This window comes from Capra hircus (assembly GCF_001704415.2).
Source record: "Capra hircus breed San Clemente chromosome X unlocalized genomic scaffold, ASM170441v1, whole genome shotgun sequence".
In the NCBI taxonomy this organism is placed as follows: Eukaryota; Metazoa; Chordata; class Mammalia; order Artiodactyla; family Bovidae; genus Capra; species Capra hircus.
Window position 1 is genome coordinate 37,441,679 of NW_017189517.1, and position 26,523 is coordinate 37,468,201.

Sequence of the window (26,523 nt, forward strand, 5' to 3'; positions counted from 1 at the left end):
GGGTATTGCTTGTGGCCTCTCATTGATTGGCACTACCTGGGCAGAAATGGGAAAACAGGGATTCTCTGCCCCCTCAATTTAATCTCCTTTCTTAACCCAGTCCTTTAGTTTGGAATTGCCTTGGCCACCATAATTAATATTTTCAATAAGATTAATTTCTTGACCAGCTATCCTGGTCAGCCCAGAATGCTTGCCACAAAGCCAAGAGACAAGAGGAGTATCTCCACAAAGAGCAGAGGGCAGTCAAGCTCAATGGGGAAAAGGGGGAAAGAAAGCTGAGCTCTTGGTTTGTCTGTAGGATCTGCTTTGGTCATTGGATTTATTGACTTTCAATTTTGAACACCTGTTTTTAATGAAGGGTGAAAGGAGGAAGTGAAAGGGAGGGAGGAAGATATGGGGCAAGGGAGAGACAGAGAGACAGAGAGAGACTCAACTTACATTGTTAGTTATTCTAGATTCAGAGAAAAAGACAAGATGTTTAAGAGATTGTTTGATCACTTCTGTCTTCCAGCTGTTTAGCCCTGCACTTTAATCTTCCTTTTTACAGTTCTTCCCAGTTGGATCATTTCAAAGGACTCAGAGTAACAGGCCCGTGCTTCCCCGTGTCCCAGTGTCAGGCCTGAGATGAGCCCTTCCACACTCCTTCTATTCTGATATTTTTGGGTAGCTTCAACTGACTGCTCCACCTCCTCAGTGTGGAAAGAGAAGGGAAATGAGAAGGATTAAGAAATACATCCAAATTATGGTTTTCTAACTTTGACAACTCCATCCTGAGCTTGGCCAAGTCAATGTTTGTCCAGGATAGGGATCCTCTATATACATAGTTCCTTCCCAGGAGCCTCGTAGGCCGCTTTATCCTGGGCAAGGTTGCATGGTATTATTATTTGCTCACTGATATGAGGTGAAGGAGCAAGTTGGAAATGAGAGGTCCTGGGAGATAGACTTTAGAGAAAAGAAGAAACGAAAAGTCCAGGCAACAGAAGACTCTCTGAGGATAGTATTCTAATCCTCCTAGGCCCTACCACCTTAGGCTCACTTTTCTTGAAAGCTTTATAGCATCATCGAGTAACTTTCTAAAAGACTAAGCATCTTTCTCTTTTCATACTCCACAGCAGTCAAACACACCCTTCCATGATGCTAGCTAGTTAGGGAATACAATAAATATTTCTGAGATCAGGAAATTTGGGTAGATCTGGAAAGGTGGTCTTTCTGAGAGTCCAAGATTCCTGACCCCATTTTAACAGTGTTGAGGTTCAAGGAAACTTGAAGACCTCTCTGTTGGGTTGTATAGCAACACCCTACCCCAGTGTAGCTGATGACTGTTCCAAGCTGAGTAGTGGGGAATCTGTCCCCTTGCCTTCCTCCCAGGGTCAAGGAAACATGACTAAGTCACACAGGGCAGCACTTGGGGATGGGAAAGATTCCTGTTTAACCCGTGGTAGGAGGGACAGAGGTCATGGTAAAGGTCAGACTTTTGGTAGGAGGTGGCAGGGCAAAGATTGGTGCAGGTTAAGATGACAAATGCCAGAATCTAGTAGCAGTGTTCTGAATATCCTCTACCGAAGAACTGAAAGACAGAGAAGCTCCAGTCAGGGTTATCCTGGCCACAAGAAGCCAAACCTTACTTTCATGAGAAATGGGGTAGTATGCAGAAAATCTGGATGAAGAGAGGTGAGCCATCTTTCTAAGTACAGCCACTATTGGCACCATGCATTGTAGCTCCACAAAGCTTTGGGATTGGCTGTTGAAGTTCTGAGTGGGAGATCAGGAAGGAGCTGCCCAAGCCCTTGATGGAATCTACTGGAGAGGGAAAGCCCACAAGGGGAAAGCAGGAAGCCAACAACTGGACTCTTAAGCTCCTATTCACAGTGCCTGGTGGATATCTTCTGACCGTAGCACTTTATAGACAACCCAGTAGAAGATGTTGAAGATGAGGAAAGTGAAAGGGAAGACAGCTCGGGAAATGGTGTCAATCCTCTTGGCCTGGTCCACGTAGAGTTTTCGCATGGTTTCTCCTTCCCTTAGACGTGGGGCTGGAGGTTGGGGGCTATAAATGCCAGAACCTTCCATTGGACCTCCATCCCTTGCCTGCAGGCAGTGGCCCAGGCCATAGCCACGGAAATAAAAGCGACTTTCACGGATGATATCTTCCTCCTGGAATTACACGGAAGAAAAGGCAGAATTTGAGGTCACAGTTCTAAAGTAGAAGAATAGAGACCACACCACACAAGTATCTCAGGCGATGCTATGCAGGCAGGGTAGGTGGGCACACAGGCTCAGCGCGTGCTTTTTTATGGTCACAGAACTACTCACAAGATCGATGTACACTAAGCAGCTATACGTGGCACGTATGGTATATGTTTATGATTCTATTTGCAGATAAGCCTTGAGCTGCCTTTTTAAAATGCATAACATCATTTAGAGCCGTCTACAACCCAGGAAAGTGCCAACTCACTGTGAGAGGCACATCTCAATGTCAAGTTATCTCTGACTGGTAATAAACAGAATAAACAGAACAATGAAACCTTTAGAAAGCACAGCTGAGATAGTGAGACTTGGAAACTTGACTTTGATGACTTCCCAAAGCTGCAGAATTATTTCTCCTTGTACATAGTATCTTTTAAAAAATGTTTATCTCTGAAAATTCCAAAAGTTTTAAATAACCTAGTGGGTTATCGGAATTAGGGTAAAGCTGATTATGCTCTTGCAGATGTGTGTACTTCTAGGGTAACATTTATTACCCAATACACATTCCATTCATGTGCAGTTCGTGAATTTTGATGAACACATTAACACTGAAGAGGTAAATTTTATCTAAGCATTAAGTAATGCAGCAGACCACACAAAGTTCATTTGTCCAATAAAAATGACAACTGACAACATTAAGTAGCTACAACACAGCTGGGAGTCAGGAGGTAAGGCCAGAAAGATAGGTGGATAGAGACCTAGAGAGAGATGCAGAGGGAGAAACAGAGGAAAAAGAAGAGAGAGAGAACCAAAGCCCCTGAGTGATCAGTAGAACTTTACTCATATAAGAGTCTTTCAGGGCCTAACTCAGAGCCTATTTATTGTTGGTTTCTATACAACCTCAACCTGCCCCATTTTGTCTCCTTCTAAAGGACACACTGCCATCACAAGTGGTGGTTCACAACCTGGAAATTAGACATAGGACAGGTAAGTATATACTACAACCTAGGAATACTTCATTCAGAGATGGTTATAATTTTTTAAACTATCAATGTTTATAGCAGTAAAAGCTTCAGCTATGTAAGAAATAACCTCTTGTGGGATGATACCAACTATCTTCTCAGTTTGCCCGGAACTGAGGCCTTCCTGATACTTAGGACTTTCAGTACTAAACAGAATAAGGCACATGTCTATACTGAATGGATATGACAGATATGCATAAAATGTAGACAAAGTATATTTCACACATGCTATGCAGTTAGAAGGACATCTTAGGGTCTTTATCCTGGGACCTCTATAATTATAGTAACCCATTTCAAAATGGCTTCCTCAATGAGATGTTGGTGTGGTTGGTCCCATTAATCCTTGATTATGATAGCACTAGAAGGCCTAGCCTGTCACTGGGCATCAGAGGTGGACAAGCTCAGGTCAGAGATTTGTCAACAGATCCTATCTCTTTCTCTGCCTGCTGCAGGCTCATACGTGGGAAAGGACATCAGTCTGGCTCACTGCTGTGTCCCCAGTGCCTAGCACAGTGCTGGCATCTGATAGGCACCCAGTAGATATTAGTTGAATGAATGAATGGACTGATGAGCCACACGCGGAATACAGGACAGGGAATGGCTTTGTTCTCATGAAGCCAGCATCCTCTCAGGATCTCAAACTGAAGAGTCTACTTAGAAGAGAATCTTAGCTACAGAGTGCCTGGCAGAAAAAAACAATTGCTTCTTGCCCCACCTCTGCACAATGGCCTGAGGCCCCTTAAAAAGAATGGCATCGTTGGCATAGGGAAAGGTATCTCTAAGTCTGCCCACCAGAGAGCCTTGCTACCCAATCCTTGATTTTGCCAGCCTCTGTGAAGAGAGTTGTACATGTGTGCGTGCATGCTAAATCACTTTGCAACCCTATGGACTGTAGCCCACCAGGCTCCTCTGTGCATGGGATTCTCTAGGCAAGAATACTGGAGTGGGTAGCCATTCCCTCCTCCAGGGGATCTTCTCCACCCAGGGCTTGAACCTGCGTCTCCTGTGACTACTGCATAGCAGGTGGGATTCTTTACCCCTGAGCCATCAGGGAAGCCCTGTACACGTGTAGGCCAGAAGCAATTCACCCTTGTGGTGGTGCTTTGGCCCTGAGTTGTGATGGGGAGACCTCAGCTCTTTCGTCTAAGTTCTTTATACAGCCTATCACCATAGGCCTCGGCTCACCTCACCTGTATTCTGTACTTCATTTACACACTGTTTCTTCATGACAGGTTGTGCTGGATCCATTTTACAGATGAAGAACCAGAGGTAAACAAAATATCACCCAAGTAAGTGAAAAATGTCCCTTGGACTGCAAGGAGATCAAACCAGTCCATCCTAAAGGAAATCAGTCCTGAATATTCACTGAAAGGACTGATGCTGAAGCTGAAACTCCAATACTTTGGCCACCTGATGCAATGAACTGACTCCTTGGAAAACACCCTGATGCTGGGAAAGACTGAAGGCAGGAGGAGAAGGGGACAACAGAGGATGAGATGGTTGGATGGCATCACTGACTCAATGGACATTAGTTTGAGTAAGCTCCAGGAGTTGGTGATGGACAGGGAAGCCTGGTGTGCTGCATTCCATGGGATCGCAAAGAGTCAGACATGACTGAGTGACTGAACTGAAGTGAAAAATGAGGGAGTAAATAAAATGAAGTTTTCTTTTGCTTTCCAGTTCAGAGTCCCTCAGACTCCCTGTTCCCCATTGCTCATCCTAATCCCTGTAGGTCTCCAGCTAGAGGATACAAGCATGGAATGTATTTGTTTGCAAAAAGCTTTGAAAGAGAAAGTTAAATCCAACTTTTGCTACTTCTGTTTCTATAGATCTAATTATTTTCCCTTTTATCCAATCACAGTAAACCTAAAGAGAATTATTTGGAACTATTTTTCAAGCTGGAAAAAGCTATTTCCCACAGAAGAGGAAAAAAAATGTCCAATAGTATAAGTCACCCTGGGCTTAAAAAAAATTTTTTTTAACATATTGTAGTTGGGGTAGCAAAGATGAGTGGACTAAAATTCAAGGGTGAGAGTCCTGAATTTGGGTATTGCTTATTTAGGCCAAATTCAGAGGGGTGTGCGTGTTTGTGTGTGTGTTGGGGAGGGACAGTGGAGAGTTAAACTCCACTTTGTGGCTGTCACGCTTCCCAGGTGGCGCTAGTGGTAAAGAATCTGCCTCCCAGGGCAGGAGACACAAGAGACACGGTTGGATGGATCCCTGGGTCAGAAAGATCCCCTTGGAGAAGGAAATGGCAACCCACTCCAGTATTCTTGCCTGGGAAATCCCACGGACAGAAGAGCCTGGCAGGCTGCAGTCCATAGGGTCACAAAGAGTCGGACATGACAGCACATTAAGCATACTTGCGGCTTCCACAGCTGTTGAGATGGAGCATTTTTGTGGCAGATGTCTATAGGGGAGGAGGGCTGGGGGACTAGAGAGGAAAGATATTCCAAAATCAAGTGGGGATGGGAATGTACAGTGTGGGAGATGAGCTGTGAAGATGGGAAGGATGGATCGATATTGAGTGATTTTATTGAAGTGAAGAGAGGAGATTGGAGAATGGGGAAGGGTCCTGGGAGATGGGAAGAGGCAAGCAGGGTTCTGGGACCAAGTTCCTGAGAGGACTGGGGAGTATTTTAAATTACTTCCATTTCTCAAGTTATTCTGTTGATAATGGTAAGGCTTTTTCCTTTGTCCATCTTGAAAGAGAGCCCTTGCCAACAAGTCTGCAAAGATTGGTGGACTGGATTCTGTGGCTGCTGTGTCCAGAACCAAGTGCCAGGGCCTGTTGAGGTCAGAAAAAATGACAAACAGACCCTTCTGTGTGAGGCTTCTAGACTAGCTAGGAAGACAAAGCAGAAATGTCTAGGAAAAAAATAAGCTATCTTAGACTGTGACATGGAAGGAGACCACTACAAAGTGCAAATGGATGGTTGAGATTTGGGATTTGAGAAGAACAGGATGAAGGCTGGAGCTTGATGAACAGCTGGCTGACTTCTGGAATACTCCTAACTTGCTCTTGGCTAAGGGATCCTTGAAAATCCTATGGAGTCTCTCTCTCCCTTAAGAGAGCTCTTCTTAGACTGAAAATCACTTCTCTAGCTGGAATAGCAGGGTCCAGAGAGAGGTTCTAGAAATGAATCAACCCTGTATTAAGTTTTTCAGCCTGCTCAGTGACCTCCAGGATTTGGCTACATTTCTCCTGGGATAGCAATGACTGTAGGAAACTCAAAAAGGGACAGAACTAATGATTCAGGTAATGGTTTTCAGGTTTTATCTACATTAATCAAAAGCCTGGGCCACTTTAAGGCAGGATCCAGGTGCCTAAGCAGGGCCCAGGCTGCTGTCATAACTATGTCATAATTGAGCACTGATTATGATGGGCTTCATTATGACATCAGGATCACCCTGTATATGACCAGGAGGGGATAGGCTGTGGGCAGTTGGAGGTTGGAGAGGTGCAGGGAAGGAGGTGGGTCAAGTGTCACCCTGGAGTAGCTCTACAGCAACTGCAGCCGTCTTCTGTTACCAGGACACCTGTAGAGGCAATCTAGCTGGGAAAAGAAGTCTGGAACGGGTTGGCAGACTGTTCTTTTCTAAGGTAAGCATGGAGAAGGCACCAAGATTAAAACCCCTATGAAGATAAGATTTGGGTGCCTCTGGGCAGGTTTGACACAGCTAAAGAGGTGGGAGCAGTTAACTTAGAAAAGGGTACATCTGCTTTCCTTGCCCTTCTGCCAAGGCCATATGTTTTTCCCCCGAGCCTCTGCCTAGGATGCTGCTGCTAAGTCGCTTCAGTAGTGTCCGACTCTGTGCGAACCCATAGACGGCAGCCCACTAGGCTCCCCCGTCCCTGGGATTCTCCAGGCAAGAACACTGGAGTGGGTTGCCATTTCCTTCTCCAATGCTTGAAAGTGAAAAGTGAAAGTGAAGTCGCTCAGTCGTGTCCGACTCTTAGCGACCCCATGGACTGCAGCCTACCAGGCTCCTCCGTCCATGGGATTTTCCAGGCAAGAGTACTGGAGTGGGGTGCCATCGCCTTCTCCTAGGAGAGGAAAGGCTTTTAGGACTCTTGCTCGGTCCTACTCAAGGAGGTGCAGTTGTGGATCACTCCACTAGAGGGCGTGCTTCCCAGGCCGCAACTCAAGGACTGAAGCCGGGAAAAAATTGATAAATTCCGACGAACCACTAGATGAGACAAGGACCCTGCCCTCAGCAGAAAGGGACCTTAGCAAGGAACATGAAATCCCGGAGGTAGCTTTTGAGATATTTTTAGTGCAGACATATGGTAAGGGCACTCCAGGAGCAGCTGAAATGGGAGGTGGGGCTGTTAGGAAGAGAGAAGAACCTTAGTGTTAGAGTGGCCCCAACAAGCTAGAGCCAGTTCGCTTAGATAGATCGTTGTTTCGTTTCCCCACCCAGAGATCATGTGTGCTTTAGTGCCTCCAGATTAGGCAGTAAACAGGGAGTTGGAGCTCAGGATATGCCAGAACTCTGTGTGTCTGATGATTAAGTGAAGCTTATGTAGCTCAGCAAAGGCTTTTAGTTTTGCTCATAATTGGGCACTTCCTTCTGTGACAGTGGCTCAGGCACTTCTGTTGTCATGACAGCGTACCTAGCACCTACTGTCTGGGCAATGGGGTGGGGGGCGGGGAGGATGCACCGCCTCTGTTGTCATGAGGACAAGATCCCTACTCTGCTTCCCCAGGTGATCACAAACAAGAACAGGAGAAAATAACAAGTCATGCCTAACAAATCTGATGCACCCAATGGAGACCAAGGCGAAGAAATGAAAGAGCCAGAAGATGCAAGTGGTAGTGTTTCAATTCCAGGTTAGTTATGTTGGGGACCCTTTTATAATGCTCCCCTAGAAAGGCACCAATGCCTGACTTGAATCTTAACCACCAATCAGTATAGGACAACCTGGGGTACCTTCCTCCTGGGTGGGAGGAGAGTCAGGAGCAACCACTACTAATTCTCAAAGCAATCTCGTGGTAAGTCAGTCAATAAGGTTCTAATATTGGCTAATATATTTGCAGTGCTTACTATGCAGGAGAATCTGCCCATGCCCTTAATTTACTCTGCTAGACGAATGTCCCATTGGACAGATAAAGAAATGGAATCAAAAAGGTTAAAGTACTTAGCTTATTTGTGACCAGCCTGGGACTAGAATCCAGGGTTCCTGACTGCCTGTCTAGTCCTTGCAGTCTAGACTGAGTCTTGGTTTGGGGAGGAGTAGTAGGAAGGAAGGAGTCCAAAGCAGAAAGGAAGTGGGCTCCTCCCTAGTTATGCTCACCATGCGGTGGCGCCTCTGCCTTCTTCGAAGTCGAATGAATTCCTTATGCTGACGAGAGACGAAATTGACAGCAGCGTATTCCAGCAGGGCAGCGAACACAAAGAGCAGGCACACGGCCATCCAGATGTCGATCGCCTTCACGTAGGACACCTGCAACATCCATCAGTGGAAGAGTCAACCTTCCTCGAGTTCTTTCACGGCCTCTTTCGTGGATTACCAGCCTGCATCAACTGCCTGCTATTCTGCAGCTTTATCGTGACTTTCTTCTCGTGTTTAAAGAAGCTTTCCTTGATATGTTCCATTATCTGAAGGACTGTGTCAAAAACATCAAACTACCCGTTATGCTTCACCCCTCTGCCCTCTTCACCCTCCACTTCCAGCTACTTTTCCTTCCTGTACCTTTTTTCCTTCCTTTCTTTCTCCTTTTTGAATTTCTGCTTCTGCTTCTTATTGTCCTTTTCATTCTTATCATTTTCTGATTCTTTTCTTTGAATAAAAAGCAATGAACATGAGTGCTGGATTTCTTTGCCTTCTGTTCTCTCCTAGGATAACACAGCTGTGGTGGTAATTGGGCAGGGTGTGTTATTCACAAGTGAGACATATGAGGACATTCGAGGCCAAGAAGGGGAAAGCCTTAGCCAAGACTACCCAGTGAGAAGATGGCACTAGGGCTTAGGGATTCTGGGCATCAATTCAGCGATGCTGTGAATTACCTAGGTTGCAGTCTCAATACCAGACTGTGAGTTCCTTCCTTTCCTTCCTCCATGTCTATTCTTCCTCTGACACTATGCTTTTTCCCTGCCACTCTTTGCAAGAGACACTGGTGAGGATTTGAAATGAGTGGAGAGCAGGGGCCTCATCTCTCATAATGAAGAGCAGAACAGGGTAGGGATCCCAATGGGGTGCACCATCCACCCCCTGCTATGGATGCTTCTGTCATTTCGAGAATGCTGGCTTCTGCCTGTCCAGTCCCTAGTGGTCTCCTTTACTACCTGCCTTGGTAGCTTTCAGGTACCATCAGCCCTCTGTATCCATGGATTCTGCATTTGAGGATACAGAGGCCAAATGTAAGGGACTTGAGCATCTGCTGATTGGGGTATCTGCAAGGAATCCTGGAAGCAATCCCCCAAGGGCACTTGAGAGGTAACTGTACTTTTCTCTCCCATTTCCTTTGTGAAGATTAAATGCTCACTTCTCTTGAAACAGGGTTGTGGCTGGGTGGGACCAGAGGGGAGGGCAGAACTCAGGTTTATGAAGTCCTTCCACTTCCTCAATCAGATCACCTCCTTACAAAGTTTTGAGTGGCTAAGCTCACCTTATGGGGCCCCCCCAGCAGGAGTAGGATTCATGACAGGCAACTTCTTTCACCAGCCTCTGCTATGTTGGACATTGAGGATGCTGCACACTCCAGGTAAGGAGCAGGTCTCACAAGAGAAATCTTCCACCTCAGTAGCTCTTAATCAGGGCTGACCCCCACAAACATCTTCCCCTCCCCACCACCACCAGGGGCATTTAGAAATGTCTAGAGACATTTTTGGTCACACAGTTTTAGGGTGGTGCTAGCAACTGGCTTCTAGAGGCCAGGGATGCTGTTAATATCCTACAGTGCACAGAACACCACCCCTCCCCCCGCCAACTCACACAACAAAGAAAAATGATCTCAACCAAACTGATGATAGTGCTAAGATGGAGAAACTCTGCTCTATTTCTTTTAGGCCAATTCTATTGAGAGGATAGTGGTGGGTTGCTAGGCAACCCTGATTAAGCATCCCTTGGTGTTTCCACTTTGCCACCTACAAAGAGGGCCTCCTATTTCATTTACCATCTCCCAGTCCCACTGTGCCCCCAGGGATAAGTAAGTGCTATGAAAATCCACAATGAGGTAATGACAGGGGAGGTCCATGAAGGACTTTGGATCATCAAAAGAAAAGGACACCTTAAGAGGCAAGAAGAAAGTCTTGTTAACAATAAGTGTCAACAATGTACCTTAAATATCTCTGGAAATCATCCACTCACTATCCTGACTCATCTGAAGGATGGCAACAGCTTCCTAAACAATCTCCCTGCATCTCTGCTGGCCACTTACAATCTGTTCTTCAAACAACAGCCAGAATTTTGTTTTCAAAATGTAAGTTTGATCATATCACTCCTCTGCTTACAACCCTTCAGTGGTCCTCCACTCTCCTTCTGATATAGGCAGTGCTCCCTTTGGCATGGCACTTAGCCCCCGCCTACTTCTTCAGCTTCACCTTGTCCCTTGCAATCTATAACCCTGCCATGCTGATCGATTTCAGTTGTCTCCCAAGGGAATCATCTCTTTGTATCTCTCCTTCACCTTGATGATTTTTACTTAAATGTCCACTTTAGATACCATATCCTCTGGGAAGTCTTCCCTAATCATCCCGGTCTGGGTTGATTGCCCCTACTGGATGAGCTCAGGTTACCTGTACCTGAGCACCCATCAAATAGACCTGGCTCTCTCCTCCACTAGATGGTAAGCTCTTCAGTGGCAAGGACTATTGTTATCATGTTCGCTGTTCTATCTCCAGTGCCTTGCTAAGAGTCTGGCATATAGTAAGTAGCTTTTGAATTAATGAAGAGGTGGATGGAGTATTTGTCTCTGCTAGTTCTGTTTGCCCTCTTAGCCTTCTTTGTTACTACCTGCCCCAAGAGCTGTGGGCCATTTAGATGACAGGAGATTGAAAGAATTGTTTCAACTTTAGGTCTAATCTGTCAGTCTCTAGTCGAAACTTCATTAAAACCTTCCATTATACACTGAACCAACTGGAAGTTGTATAGATCAAGAGCCCGGCAAAGAGACAATGATGGGTGCCTTTGGGAGCCCTAGCCCTCATAAAGGCAAAGATGGAGTGGCTTCCAGTAGCATGGGAAACGGCCATCCCAGTTGAGTTCCCTTACAAAGTGACCCTTGGCTGCTCTCATCCTGGACACTAGAATAGTATTGGGGGTGAGATTGCTGTTGCTTTCAAAAGCCCCTGATCTGGCCCCACATTTTCCCTTGGGGCTCCCATGAAATCTAATGTTGCACAAACTCAAGAGTGAGCAGAAGCTCTCTGACTTAGTCCCTTGCTCTGCGGGGCTGGCCAATGAAACTTTTTTAGTTCAGGGTCTATGCCTGCATACTTTGCTATTGGCCAATGAGGCCAAGAAAAGGTCATCAACATAGAGAACAGACTTATGGTTGCCAAAAGGGAGGCGGTGGGGTAGGGAAGGACTGGGAGTTTGGGATTAGTGGATACAAACAGGTATATATAGCATGGATAAAAAACAAGATCCTACTGTATAGTACAGGGAACCATATTTAGTATCCTGTGATAAACCATAATGGAAAAGAATATGAAAAAGAATGTCTATATGTATAACCTAGTCACTTTGCAGTACAGCAGGGGTTGGCACAACACTGTGAATCAACTATACTTCAATTATATATGTATAAAGAAAAGGTCATCAAAATCTGATGAGGAGATACCAAATACCACACCCCCCCCAAAACCAAACCAAACCAAACAATCCTCTAATAAAGTACATTCTTTCTATATGAGAAAACAGAATGATTCCTGGGAGCAGATGCATGGTGTTTGCTCACAGGAGGGGACTGGAGAAAGGAGTTCTCTCAGCAAGAATAAGGCATACACTGAAGCAACTCCCTGAGTTAGAGGAGAATCTCCTTATATGGCAGCAGCAATAAACTAGGGCAGGGTTCTTAGGTCTGAACTACTTTTCTTCCTCTCGTCTTCATGCAGGGCCACTACCACAGCCTCATCTGGCCCTGCAGCCTTCACCTAAGCCCAGTCTGCCTCTCACAGCTTCTTCAATATCCTTGCCATTTAGGAAACACACTTACAGGCCTACCTCAGAGATGTTGTGGCTTTGAATTCCAGATCACGACAATAAAGCAAATCGCACAAATCTTTTGGTTTCCCAGTGCATGTGAAAGTTACAATACACTGTAGTCTAGTAAGCGTGCAATAACATTATGTCTAAAAAGACTATATGTATACCTTAATTTAAACATACTTTATTGCTAAAAAGATGCTAACCATCATCTGACAACTCAGGGTTGCCACAAACCTTCAATTTGTGGGGGAAAAAAAAGCAGATATGCAAAGCACAATAAAATGAAGTGCAATAAAATGAGGTATGCTTGTATAGGAAATTATCTCTGACAACTTTCCCTGTGACGCGATCCTAATCTCAGCTTTGTCACTGTCTGTCCCTAGAGGAACTTAGGATCATCTCAAAGGTTTCCTGGTGATTCAAAAATAATTGAGAGCACTACCCAGTCCTTTCCACCGAGACCCCTAATAATTACAACAATAACTAACATTTATTGAGTGATTATTATGTGCCAAACACCATTCTCTCTGTCAATACATTATCGTATATATTTCTTGCAATAACCCTATGGAAGAGGTAATATTCCCACGTTACAGGTGAGAAGACTGAGAAGGAATTTATCTGAGATCACCATTAGTAAATGATGAGGCTGGGACTTCAATAAAAATCTATCTGTCTAAAAACAAACAAACAAACAAAAAAACTACCTGTCTCTAATCTCCTGCTCTTAACAACTATTGCCCCACCACCTCAGTATATAGGAAATTTGTAAATTCATCTGAGTGTCCAGATCACCCCCTGTTTAAGTCCCCAGTAAAAGTCTTCTTAGGAATAAACACTGGGAGATATGAGATCACAGGGCCTGGTTTCCAACAAAACAGAGCAAGAGGGAATATGTTCACTATAAGAGCCATAAAAACTGTGTTGTTTTGCTTTCCATTATTTCTCCATGGCATAGTACAATGCCTGGTACACAGTATGTGCTCAATAAATATTTACTGAATGAATGAATTAGCTTGCTCCCTGATCGTCTCAGAGCCTTGCTGACTTTAAGGACATTGAGGTGATGACCTCTAAATTCTGTTCATGAAGACATGAGGCAGGGAAAACCTGGGTCTAGTCCCATCAGCATAAATCTCTCTGTGTCATCAAAATATCACCTGGCTCTAGAAAATCTGTGTCCACTGACTTTAATTGCTATTTGCTGCCTCAAAGTTTACTCACCCCTAAAGAAGGGACATCGTCTCTAGAGCTCTTCGTGATAGTATCTGATTTCTGACATAGCGAGAAACAGACGTCAATTTAAAATCCTTGTATTTCTTTGATTGTTCCTTGTGAAGCATGACCTTGAGAAAGTCATTCTATCTCTCTAGGCTGTAATACCCTCATCTGTGCCATGAGGAAATGGGGCTTTCTACTTGCTGAGTGTCTTTTGATCTTGGACATGCTAGTATTTCCTGATGAAAGTCAAAGTCAGCACTGTCCACTCATTCCCTAGCCAGACAGCATCTGCAACCCCAGTCTCCACACTGTTTGCAATGTTATTAGCAGTGTGTTCCAGGGAAAGAGAATGCAGGACACCTGCTCTTGCTTGATGGCTCTTCTCTACTTTAAATCCAAGGAAAATAGTCAGTGGGAGGGAATGGCGGAATGAATGGGAAATGGGGAGCTCTGTGGCAAGCAAGGTCCCTGGCATGTCTCTTCACCTTAGGCAAAGAGGCCCGGGAGCCAGAGCTCTGAGTTGTCATGGTGAGCACAGTGGTGATGCCTAGGCCCACTCGGGCAGGGGCAGCATCCATGTTGATCCAGAAGGAGACCCAGGACAGGATGACGATGAGTAGGCTGGGGATATACATCTGAATCAGATAGTAGCCCATCTGTCGTTCCAGGTGAAACTTTACCTCGATGCAGGTGAATTTCCCTGCAAGGAAAGAGGTGAGGTGTCAGGCCGCAGGTCCCCAGCCAGCAGCTGAAACTGAGAGGCAGGAGTAGGGCAGCTCTATCTCTGTAGACCAGCCTCTGGGCACCTAAGCTGGGTCAATAATTGAGCCTTTCAAAATGGTCCCAGGTCCCAGATGTATGTTTTGATGAAGCTCTCAGAGTAGCCAACAGAGACCTGACCTCTTGCTCCAAGCACTTTAGTTGCCAGCAGAAGGCCTTCCCCTGAAAGAGGATTAAAAGTGGGAGGACTCCAAAGCCAGGCTGTATGGGTTTAACTCCTGAAGCTTCTGCTCACTAACTGTGCGACCTCAGGTGAAACACCGAAGCTTTTAAAGTTTCAGTTTCCTTGTCTATAAACTAGAATAACAACAATATCCATTCCATCACTGGGCAATTGTAGGAATTAAGTTAGATGATGCATTTCAGGTGTTGAATACGTAGGCAGCTGGTACTATTCTCATGATTAACAAAGCGATGAGCCTAGACTCCACTCCAATCTCAGCATCCTTGCTGGTGTGTCCTGAAACCCTTGAAGCTCTCCAGCAATGATTCACTGAGATAAACACTGCCTGTGTCTTAAGCAAGTAAGAAGAGCTGGATAGCAAATATCTGGAAACAACGTCCAACAGAGACCAGCTCTGGACAGTGGGCAGCAAGTTCCCAGACAGCATTAGGCAGCAGCGTCCTATTCCACCAACAAAAAGTGTGTTGGCCCCGGGCACACGTACCAATGCTCTCCTCCTCCTCTGACAGTCACCTTCACTTTACCCTGCTTCCCAAGCCCCAAGGCTAAGAAAACACTAGCTCAGAGCTTCCCCTGGCAGTAGATGCTTAGGATAACCAAGGCAAAAAGCAGACGATACGTATATTGTTCTTTCATTGTGGCCCAGTCTTGCTGTTAGCAGGCCTGTCTGATTCCTCAAGGTTAGTGATTTCATCAGTGACTGACTAAGACTTTGTCGTGCGTGTGATGCTGTGATCTCCCACTGTTGCCTGAGTCCACCTCACTTCATCCCACCCCAGGGTTCTAGCCATGAAATGTTTTTGGTATCCATATTTTCTTTCTTTTTTTTTTTCTTTTTGATGATAGCGGTTTTGTTTTCCATGACAAAATTAACACTTGTTTAGCATAGAAAAAATGTGAGATGTAGAGAGGGAATAATAATATTCATAAACTGACATTTATCAAGCCCCTGCTAAGTGCCCTGACTTTATATAGTTTATCTCATTTAAACCCCATAGCAACTCTTTGGGGCAGGTAAAATGATTATTTCCCATTTTACAGGTAGGGATACGGAAGCTCCTTTGAGATTATGTTTCCTGAGGGTTCCCAAATAGTAAATAGTGTGGCCAGAATTCAAACTCAGCTCTATCTGATTTCAAAGTTCTTGCTCTTATCACACTGCTTCAGAAACACTTGGTGCTATTTTCTTCCAGGATTTTAAAACAAATGCTTTTGGTTTGTTTCTTTCACCACACTAGAATCATTCTGTGTATACAACTTTGAATCTTAACCTTTTCCACTTGTATTTTCCAATGTTGATATAAGCACCTTGCAAGCATCCTTTTAGACCTCTGGATAATATCCCAGCAAGCAGATGTGCTATGTAATTTATTTAACTTCTGCCCTATTGGTAGATATTAAGAGCAGTTCTGAGTTTTTGCCAGTATAAACAATGACCCAGGAGCCCTCTTGGGGTCTAAAGTCAATATGATTTTTTGGAATATTTCCTTAAAATAAATTCCAAGGAGTGGAATTCCTGGATCAATAGGTAAGGAAAAAATTTAGGTTCCAGACTAAAGTTTCTTAGTGTGCCCCCTGGACCACGTGCATCAGACTCCTCAGGAGTCGTGTTCAAATGCAGATTTCTGGGCATCACTCCAAGCACATGTAATCAGAATCTCTGAGAGGTAGAACCCAGGAATCAATATTTTAACAGGCTCCCCAGGGAAATATGATGCACAGCAAAATTTGAAAACCATAAGTCTATATACAAATTGTCAGGTTTTTTTTCCTGAAAAAGTTTACACCAATTTCCACTCCCACCAGCATTTTCTAAGTTCAATGGCTCATTCCTCTCCCCAACTATCTGCACCCCTACATACACAAACACATATCCATAGGCTTGCACCCAAAGCATATCAGCACACCATTGGAGGGACCCAAGATCTCCCTTCTTCAGCTTGTGGCCCCTATCTCAGCGTCATAGCTCTTCACAACAGCCAAATGGTCAGTGGAAATGAGGAACCTCCAGTGATTAGGGAAGCTGCAAAAGGAAGGTGCTCAAGCTGGAAAAGCAGCTGCTCTTCATTTCCAGACCCAGTTTTCACTCCTGGGAAACCATGTCAGTTCATGAGACTTGGGCACTGGAGACAGTGGCAGGGAGTGTGGACAGGAAGCCAGCTGGTCCCTGAATTCTGTTCTCTCCTGCTTCAGTGTAGTCATTGAATACTGCCAGATGCAGAAATTCCTCACTTTACACATGAAGTTGGCCTCAGGACAGATGGAACACTCCTGCCACTCACTGACACAGGACCATTTGTTCTGCAGCATATGATAGGGACAAGAATACGGGCTTTGGTGGTGGAACGTGGGCTTTGAATTGAAATCAGTCATTTACTAACTGTGGGACTTGGATAACTAATTCAATTTCTTAGAACCTCAGGTTTTTCTTTCTGAGAAATGGGACTGATCACCACTACCATAATGAGATAAGACATATAAGAAAGTTAGCACGCATTGGGCACAGATTGGACCTTCAATAGAGGCCAGCTGCCTTGCTCCTTTCCCTCCCATTTGGAGGCCCTTCGTGCAGCCCACAGCCAGTAAGATCCTAGGTTTTTTTTTTTTTTACCTGTGTTGTAGTGCTTGGTACAGTAGCCTAGATCCTTCTCATCCCGCAAGATAAACTGAGGCAGAGTCAACCCCTCGGCCACTTGGACAGCAGGAGCATCTTCCAGCCACTCAAACATGAGGTCATTCATAGTGTAGCCAACTGAAAGTGAAAGAGATGGCAGAGAGCTGCAGAGCGTGGGTGTTGGTTGGGGGTAGGGAGAGGATTAGAACTGGCAGGAAAGAACAGATGAGGAATAAGGCCTGGGTTTTAGGAGTTTCATGCTCATCTGGGAAAGAAAAACCATTCTGAAGAGGGTACTTGATCAATTGCTTCATGTGCCCAGCCTAAGTGGGTAAATCAGAAAGATTTCAGATTCCTCTCCTACCTAGTCCTCAAGCATTAGAAAGTCCCAAAGAGAAATTATTCTGACAGACCTAGGAAGCACATCAAAAGGCTTGGAAAGATGTCAAGGAACCCAGCTGGGAACCTCCTGCCCCATCTCAAACCCAGGGGAGTAAGCATGTGTACTGACCACATACCTTGAGCTGAGCCAGCCTTGGAGCTGGGGCTTCTGCCACTTCACTCCAGGGAGGAGAGAGCTATTTATACCCTGCCAGCCATGCATGGGCCAATGTGCATACCACAGACTCCTAGCCAGGGCCCTGAACTGGGGCAAACTGAGAGCTAACATCAAAAGTGCCAAGTCGCTCATGGAGAGCTAGAATTTCGTGAAGACTCCTGCCATATAGATGACTATATTCACATGTTGGGTAGAAATGGGAGCAGAAACACAAAGGCTTACAGATGTCTAGTGTAGGGCCTTGGCCCAGAGTAGCTTTGTGACTTTCGGCAAGTCACTTCCCCTTCTCTAAAATGTTCCACTTACATTTCAGAGGAGGTAATGAGGACTTGGACGTGAAGGTGGTTTATGAATTCTAAAAAGCGGACCACATAGGGCAAATTTTATCCATCACTATTATTATATGTTAGAAACCGACAGACAAGACTTTTCCGAGGATCAAATGCATAACTCCTGATCTCGCAGTCTCACTTGCCCAGGAGATGGCAAAGAAATGGACATGGGTGATGTCCAGCCTTGTCATCCTTTGGCTTCTCTGCACTTGGGACAGCCCCTGCAGGCTGTCACCCTATGCCCTTGGTAGCCCTTGGCTGACCTTGGTACCCTGGGCACTGTCTATGCCTAGAACTGTCCTTTCTCACTTTTCTACAAAAGTAATCTGTACACACTGCTATATGTAAAATAGATAAACAACAAGGGCCTACTGGATAGCATAGGGAAATATGTTCAGTGTCTTTTAATAACCTATCATGGAAAAGAATCTGGAAAATAATACATATATAATGGAATCACTTTGCTGTACATCTGAAACTAACAAAACATTATAAATCAACTATGTGCTGTGCTCTGCTTAGTCGCCCAGTTGTGTCCGACTCTCTGCAACCCCATGGACTGTAGCTCATCAGGCTCCTCTGTCCATTCTCCAGGCAAGTATACTGGAGTGGGTTGCCATGTCTTCTGCCAGGGGATCTTCCCAACCCTCAGATCAAACTCAGGTCTCCTGCATTGCAGGTGGATTCTTTATTGTCTGAGCCACCAGGGAAGCCTAAGAACACTGGAGTCAGTAGCCTATCCCTTCTCCAGGGTATCTTCCCAACCCAGGAACTGAATCGGGGTCTCCTGCATTGCAGGTGGACTCTTTATGAGCTGAGCTACCAGGGAAGTCTAAATCAACTATACTTCAATAAAAAAAAGTTGCCTATGTTCACAAAGAATCAGGGTTCAAAGACTGCCCCATCCCTGGCAAGTCTAGATTTGTAGAGGCATCTTGAATATGCTAACTCAAAGGAAGCAAAGGTAGAATTCCCGCAGGCACTGTGAGAGGGAGCGTATCTCTGGACACAGGAGGTACTCCTCCAATGGCCCTCCACATCCAGCCCAAGCACGCTGGTATATAAGGTTGGTACCTTCCCACCCTCCGGCCCTGTAGGGCGGCCAGACCTGCAAACAGCGAGGGAATGGACAAGCACATTAGACTGGGTGTTCAGGAGCTCTGGCTTCTAGTCTTACCTGGGCCAAGAGCTGACTGTGTATGTTTGGGGAAGTCCATCCCCACTCTGGGCTGCCCTTCTCCTGTCTGGAATATCACAGCATGGGGTTGACTATCTCAGGCAACTATCTCAGCTGGTGTCTCAGGCATCACTCTGTGACTTTCTAGGGACACTTACAGCTCTCCAGCTGCATCGTGCAGGTCTGGATGTCCATGGGGAAGTTCTTGAGGTCCATCGGGCAGGACAAAATGAGAGTCAGCCTGGCAGGGACAGGAAGAAAGAAGCCAGGCTGGCTGAGTGTGGCCCAGCACAGCACAGCGACCTCCCTCCCACCCCTCCGCCTCTGCCCCTTGCCCCGAGTTCTCCTGGCCGTCTGCCAGCTGCACCTGATGCTGTAGAGCACGTTTCCATTCTTGAAGATGCGCAGCAGCTTGTTGTCTGTGGTAACCTCGTGGAAATTGGCCCCTTTCTCATTGGCAAAGAACAGATCCGGCTTCCAGATTGAGTCCAGCATGGAGGGATCGAGGTCCAGCGAGTCATCAGGATATTCTCGGTAGGCCAGGCGTGGGTCGTTCCACTGCTGTCGCAAGAAGACATTCACCCGGTAGTCCTGGGAGGGCACAAAGATGGGCCCATCAGAGGCAGTGTTATTGCAGGGACTAGCAAGCCTGCCTGCAGAGGAGGGCCACGAGGAGGAAAATTCTGGGAACACATCTCAGGAGCAGTGGGCATTTTCCACTGGAGAAGGAGCCTGCCTTGGGCTGATATGGCAAAGATGGGAAGGGAAAAGACACCCATTAAGCTCTTACTATGTGCCTGAGTCTTTGCTAAGTGCTTTCTTCATATGCATCATCTTATTTAAATCTCACCTCAACCCTGAGAGGAGAGTGCTGTTATGATTCCCATTTTACAGATGAGGAAACTGAGACAAAGAGAGGTTTCAGTAAATCTGCCTAAAGTCATACAACTGTTAGATGGTAGAGTCTGAGATTGAATGCAGGTTTTTCTGATTAAAAGCCTGTGCTAGTCATCATGCTATCTTCCAAACTCGGCTGTCTGCTGCTTAGGCTAGTCTGCCTTTAGCCACAAAAACCCTGGGCTAGGGAAAGATAAACTCCTAGTGACCACCTTTGGACATCCCATGGCTTTAGCCATGACCCTGAAACAGGGAAAGGATGGCAGAGGAGAGACTGGCTTGCTATCTGGTGGGCTTCTCCCATTCACACTAGAGAGGAAGGGCGGGGGGGGGGCATGGAGATGCTTTACCATGGTAGTCTCGGTGACGGAGCCAAAACTGTTGATGAAAATGTTGCAGGTCACATTCACAGGCGGGCCTAAGGGTAGCAAAGCACAGCCACATTGGTAGAGCATTCCAGGAATCTGGGAGAAGATTCCAAGCCTGTCTCTCTGAGCTGGAGGCCAGGGCACTGCTGGGAGAAGGCAGTGCCTGGCACACAGACCCAGGGTGATGGGGTGGGGAAGCTCCTCTGAGCTGTGAGTGCTAGACCTGTTCCCCAGCCTCCTGGCTCTAAGGTAGGCAATGGGGGTGGCTCAGTGTCCCCAAAGGGAGTGGGGAGGGGGAGGTTTTATAGGATGAATACTTCTTACCTTTAAAATTAGGCCGAATCCTGGCATCATACCCAGATGTTCGCCCCATAAGCTTGTCCAGGAAATCAGAGGGGGACATGGGCTGGGACCCCTTGGTCCCAGGTTTGACTTCCTCTTTTGCCAAGGCCACTCTGGACAGGAGAGAGTTAATCACTGAGATCAGTTGTCTGTGCATGTGTGCTAAGTTGCTTCCATCATGTCCAACTCTTTGTGACCCCCATGGACTGTAGCCTGGGGCTTCCCTGGTGGCTCAGCGGTAAAAGAATCCACTTGCAATGCAGAAGACGTGGGTTCTATCCCTGGGTCAGGAAGATCCCCTGGAGGAGGGCAGGGCAACCCACTCCAGTGTCCTTGCCTGGAGAATCCCATGGACAGAGGAGCCTGGCAGACTACAGTCTGTGCGCGCTCAGTCATGTCCGACTCTTTGAAACCCCATGGACTATAGCCCACCAGTCTACCACATATATTAGATCTTTTTGCTCTCATAATGCTCATGTTATAGGCCAAAAACTGTTATTTCCATTTTACAAGAGAGTAAACTCCTTCCAAAGAAGGAGTGATCTGTGGGACTGTAAATCAGTGCAGGCACTGTGAAAAACAGTATGGAGTTTCCTCAAAATATTAAAAGTAGAACTACCATATGATCCAGCAATTCTACCTCTGGGTATTTATCCCCAAGGAAACTGATATTTGCACCTCTCCCATGTTCATAGCAGCATTCTTTGTAATATCTAGGACAAGGAAAGCACCCAAGTGTACATCAACAGATGCATGGATAAAGAAACTGTGATATATACATACATACACACAGTGGAATATTACTTAGTCATAAAAAGAAGGAAAATTCTGCCATTTGCAGCAACATGGACAGACTTGGAAGGCATTATGCTAAGTCAAATAAGTCAGACGAAGACAAATGCTGTATGATCTCACATATAAACATGGAATTTAATACATAAATAATAGATAGATAGCTAGACAGATAGATCAATCAATCAACTAACCAAAAGAAGAATGACTTGCCCAAAGTCTCACAGCTGAGGCCTCATCCAGTGTTCTCTTTCTGATGGTGTCTTGAACACACTCAAACATGAGTGACAGAATTAATGTAGCTGTGGCAACACTTTGTACATCTGGCCTAGCCAAGGATGGGAAGGGCTCAAGGGCAACTGACACCCCTAAGAGTTGGTTTCAGTTGTTTGGCCTTCATGCTGATCTCTCAAGGGCTAGGACCCAGCTTCTGGAGAGGGCAGTTTGGCTTCTGCTCCAGCAAAAAGCTCTGGACCTCGGTCCAGGCAGCTGCAGGCAGATGAACTTGCTTTCGCAATAACATAGGCAGAAAAAAGCAGGGCTCTAGGAGCAAGGGAAAGACTCCCAGTAAAGAAGCCATGCTGTGAAAGTCAACTCCCATCTTATCTCCCTAAGAGCTTCATTTCAAGAAAGGGCCTGTGTGCTTTGGCCTAGCCTAGAGGCCAGCCCTCTTCTTCCCCGACAGGTTTTCCTCTAAGGGGAGCAAAGTTTCTCCCATATGCCTGCTTGTCTACTTAGCAGCCAAAAGCTAGACCAGGGACCAGGAGTTCAGCAAGGGCTTGAGGGCAAGGGTGGAGCTGAAGCTCGACTCCTGGCTGGGCCCTTGTGCCTCCTGCTCCATCCTGCTGTCATCCCTAGAGCCAGCTCCCCTGTGCCGGGAGGTGAGGTGACTACTGTCCTGGGTCTGAGTCTCCTTTGAGCCAGCAGGCTCCTCTTTCCCAGTAAATCTATGTACCTGCCAGTGGCTGATACAGTAATAAAAATAGCTGAGGCACCATGCTAAATGCTTTATCTAGTAGTTCTCACATCAGTCCTCTCAATAAGTACCATTATTATCCTCCTTTTATAGGTGAGGAGTGCAAGATGGAGCAATTTGTCCATGATCACACAGTTTCTAAATGGTAAAGCCAAGATTCCCACCCAGAGCTCTTGACTTCAAAACTAAGCCTATCCATAGAGGTAAAGAACAGACGTTTGGACTCAGTGGGAGAAGGAGAGGGTGGGATGATTTGAGGGAATAGTATAGAAGCATATACATTACCATATGTAAAATAGATAACGAGTGGGAGTTTGATATATGACATGGAACCCAAAGCTGGTGTTCTGTGACAGCCTGAAGGCGTGGGGTGGGGAGGGAGGTGAGAGGGTGTTTAGGAGGGAGGGGACACATGTATACCTATGGTTGATTCATGTTGATGTATGGCAAAAACTATCACAATATTGTAAAGTAATTATCCTCCAATTAAAATAAATAAATAAATTAAAAAAAACCCTAAGTCTATCTATTGCAGTACTGAGATACTAGCAGCCCCAGGCAGGCTGCCAAGGAGCCAGAGATGGGGAAGGTCAGTGGCAGCCTCACTCTGACCCCTAGAGTCCTGCATTCTCAAATCCCAAGAGCAAGAGGAAGCTCTTACCCTGGGAACAGAGGCCACTTGGCCCTGAGCAGGGGTTGCCAGAGCAGGTGGCTTAAGCCTGCTCTGAAAATCCAAGGAGGCGCTGGTACAAGCCGAAGTCGTCCATGGCTTCACCATGGGACGCCCACACTGGCCAGGTGCTGCTGCTGGCCGCCTGCCGTCTGGCCCCCGCCCCCAGGGAGGCCACGTGGACCTGAGTGTGGAGCAGCCAGACCCTTGCCACTGTCCTCAGCCCCACTCTCATGTCATCTCTCCCCCTGGCCCCAGCCCCAGGACCCTGGGACTGGCTGTGAACTCAGCTGTCTGGGGCCCCAACCCCCGTGGGAGCCCATCTTTTCCAGGGCTACCTCATTTGTGGACCTGAGAGCCGGGTCACGGTGTGTAGACTCTCCTTTCTCCCATTCATTCCTGGAAAGTTCCAAACACTGGCAGGACTCAGGAGGCTCCAGAGCTGGAAACCTTTCTCATGGAAGGCCCTGGGATGGGGTAGGGGAGAGAACTCCAATTCTGTTATTGGGTGCCCGAGTGACCTTGGCCAGGTCACCTGCCCTCTCTAGGCTTCAGTTTCCATAGTTCAATGAAAGACTTGGACTCAAGGCTTCCTAAGGGCTCACTTGCTCTAATCACCAAGGGGGCTTTGCTGCCACCAAAGCCTGGGCCTTGGTGTAATTTCCCCTCCACCAGGGCCAGCGAATGCCGGCTGGGTGCCCCCTTCTGCCTGCATCCTCATATCAGCTCTAGCTGAGCTGCCATTGCCATTCTACTCTGGGCTCCTTTCCACTCTGAAGAAGTTTCTTCCCTCCCTGCCAATGCCACTGAATCCCTGCCTGCCTGCCCACTCACGTGTCTGCCAGCACATGAGAAGGAGGCTCCTGGGGTGCTCCCTGAATGAAGAGGAGGATGATATTGCGGTGGCACTCACCCACCTCCACCTTGGGAGGCACTCTTCTGACCAGTTCAGCCCAGGGCACAGCCATCTTTCCTCTAGCATCCTCTGTCCACCTAGCTTCCCCTGTCTACCTAGACTGCCCCCCGCCCAACACCAGCTAGTGAGAAAAGTGGGAATCGGCGGGGGGAGGCATTTATAGGGAGCACAAAGCTTGTCTTGCCCCAAAGCCCAGGAAATGATGGCCACGTAGTACCACTCCAGGGAGCAGCCAGGTGCTCCCTGGGCAGGGTAGGGAGAGTGCAGAGGGCCCAGCTTTGATCAGCCCGGCTTCATCCTAATGTGGTTTGGGGAAAATCCTGGCTCGTTGTAACCTTTTGGGTGAGCAGCTGGCAGAGGTTGGTGTCATTTTTAAGGATTTGAGGGGCGTGTGGTCAAGTTGGGAGGGAGATAGGGTTGGAGGGCAGGACAGATGGCTTCTGTTCAGGGGCTCATTCCCTAGCCCCTACCCTGACCCAGGAAGCTCTCACCCATGCAGAAGCCTTCCCATCACCTCTGGGGCTTTGACATCCTTCACGAAAGGCTCCTGGGATCTCAATGGAGGTAAGTGAGTCTGCCTCTGGAGCCATCCTATCCATGGGCTTTTGGCAAACTTCAAGGAAACTCTGCCGGAGCCCCAGTTGCCCCCTCCCCAGCCCGTGTTTGCATGCATCTCCTTCTCACCCCCACTCAGCTCACCTGAGGAGGACCTGCCCTGGCAGGGTCCAGAGGAGAAGGAAAGAGAGGGTTACTGGAACGAGAGTTGTCATCCTGTGGGGACCCTGGAGTCCTTTTCTCAGCCTGGCTGCCAAGGTGAGAGGGGATACCCCGGGCAGGAACGCCGAAAGTACAGATCCTTCTTCCTGCTCAGGCCGCTCTCGCAGGGAACCTGAGGGGGGCCGGGCTAGGAGTGGCGTGCTCTCTCCCCACCTCTCTTCTTTGCCCCGTCCCTCTCAGTCAGGGGGCCAGAACTATTCCCCTGGAAGTGATTCTGACACAGATAACCCTACCGGCTCCTGCTCGAGCTCGCCTGGGGCTCCGGAGGGCCTCAGCCTGCCTGCCTGCCGGGGTGCTGAAGGAGATTCTTTTTGGGAAGCAATCACTCTCTAAACCCCGGAGAGTCTTGGAGGAGAAGGGGGAGGGAGACCGTATGAAGATGTTTCCCTCCCTCCCACCTCCCCCTGAGATGCACCCTCCAGAAAGCAGCAATTTAAAGGCACAGTCGCCGGCAGCCGGAGTCGGGTTCAGAGCGAGTCCGTGTGTGTTGTGTGCCGGGGAGGAGCTTGGACTGCCGCTGCAGCCTGGAGAGGGGCCGGAGGTGCTCTGTCCAGCTTCTAACTCTCTGGCTGGAGGAGTGCCTGCGAGCTGCCTTGCTTCCCCCACCTCGCCAGCAGTTTCCCTTTTAGCCTGGAGCCAAGCGGGGGCCAAACTCTAAAGTCTTAATGGTTTTTTGTAAGGGGGAGAAACGACCTGAGAGGGTTTAGGCAGAGCCACTGGGTATTCTCCAGGTAACAGTTTCAGGGCTGAGAGGAGGCAAGAAGGAGGCGGGGAAGGGCAGGGGCAGCTTTTCCTCAACTCTCTGGATGGAGACAGGGGGATGAATGATTGCTGGGGAACTTGGGAGTCTTCTTCCTATGTGTGCCTGCCTATCAGTCAGTCTGTCGGCCTGCTTGCTCCATCTCCTTCATCCTTAGAGTTGCACATCCTCTTTCCTGCCTACTTCCCTCCCTCAGGTCATCTCTGCTGAGCTTGCGGGCTCTCTGTAGTTCTCTGGAAACCCCCTTTCCCCAGACTGGCTAGGCTGTGAGGAGGAATAGGGCAGAAGCTGGGGCAGGGCAAGCCTGGCACACAGCAGGCTTTGTAAGCTTTGGAAGAGTCAAGGGGACCAAGAGCAATGACCTGGCAACCCCAAAGCTTAGGATGGAGGAGAGAGCTGGGGAGAGTGGACCACCCACCCCTCCTTGCTTCTCATTTGCTTACAGAGTACAGCTGCTTGAACAGTTCTTTTCCTGTCAACCCTTCCCCAGACTTGCTCAGCACCACCTGAACCGCTCTGGTCTAGGACTTCTCTGAGGGCCTCACCCACTATCACTTCCTCTCTCACTTTTCTCTGCTTTCTTCCTCCCTCTCTTTCTGAAGCTTTCCTTCATCCACACTCTCTCCATCTCCCTCCCTGTTTCTTTTCTCGGTCTCACCTTCTAGGTCTGTCTCCCCTCTTCTTTCACCCTCGCTTTCTCTCCATTCCCATTTGTTTTCTATCTCAGCTTCCCATTTTCTCACTCTCTCCTTTTTAGCTGTGGCCATGAGAAGCCAAATGTTTTCATGTTGG

At 47.3% G+C, this 26,523-nt stretch overlaps 1 protein-coding gene across 1 annotated transcript; it reads right to left on the minus strand.

Moving 5' to 3' along the window:
• Positions 1 to 322: 322 nt before the first annotated feature.
• On the minus strand, positions 323 to 25,414 carry GLRA4 (glycine receptor alpha 4). Its single transcript, XM_018044313.1, has 9 exons — positions 24,894 to 25,414; positions 20,823 to 20,953; positions 20,481 to 20,548; positions 19,601 to 19,824; positions 19,392 to 19,474; positions 17,163 to 17,303; positions 14,073 to 14,287; positions 8,509 to 8,658; positions 323 to 2,154 (listed from the first exon to the last, which is right to left on the minus strand). Exons 1-9 carry the CDS (start codon positions 24,962 to 24,964, stop codon positions 1,864 to 1,866), a joined length of 1,374 nt encoding a protein of 457 aa, XP_017899802.1. The 5' UTR covers positions 24,965 to 25,414; the 3' UTR covers positions 323 to 1,863.
• Positions 25,415 to 26,523: the final 1,109 nt, after the last annotated feature.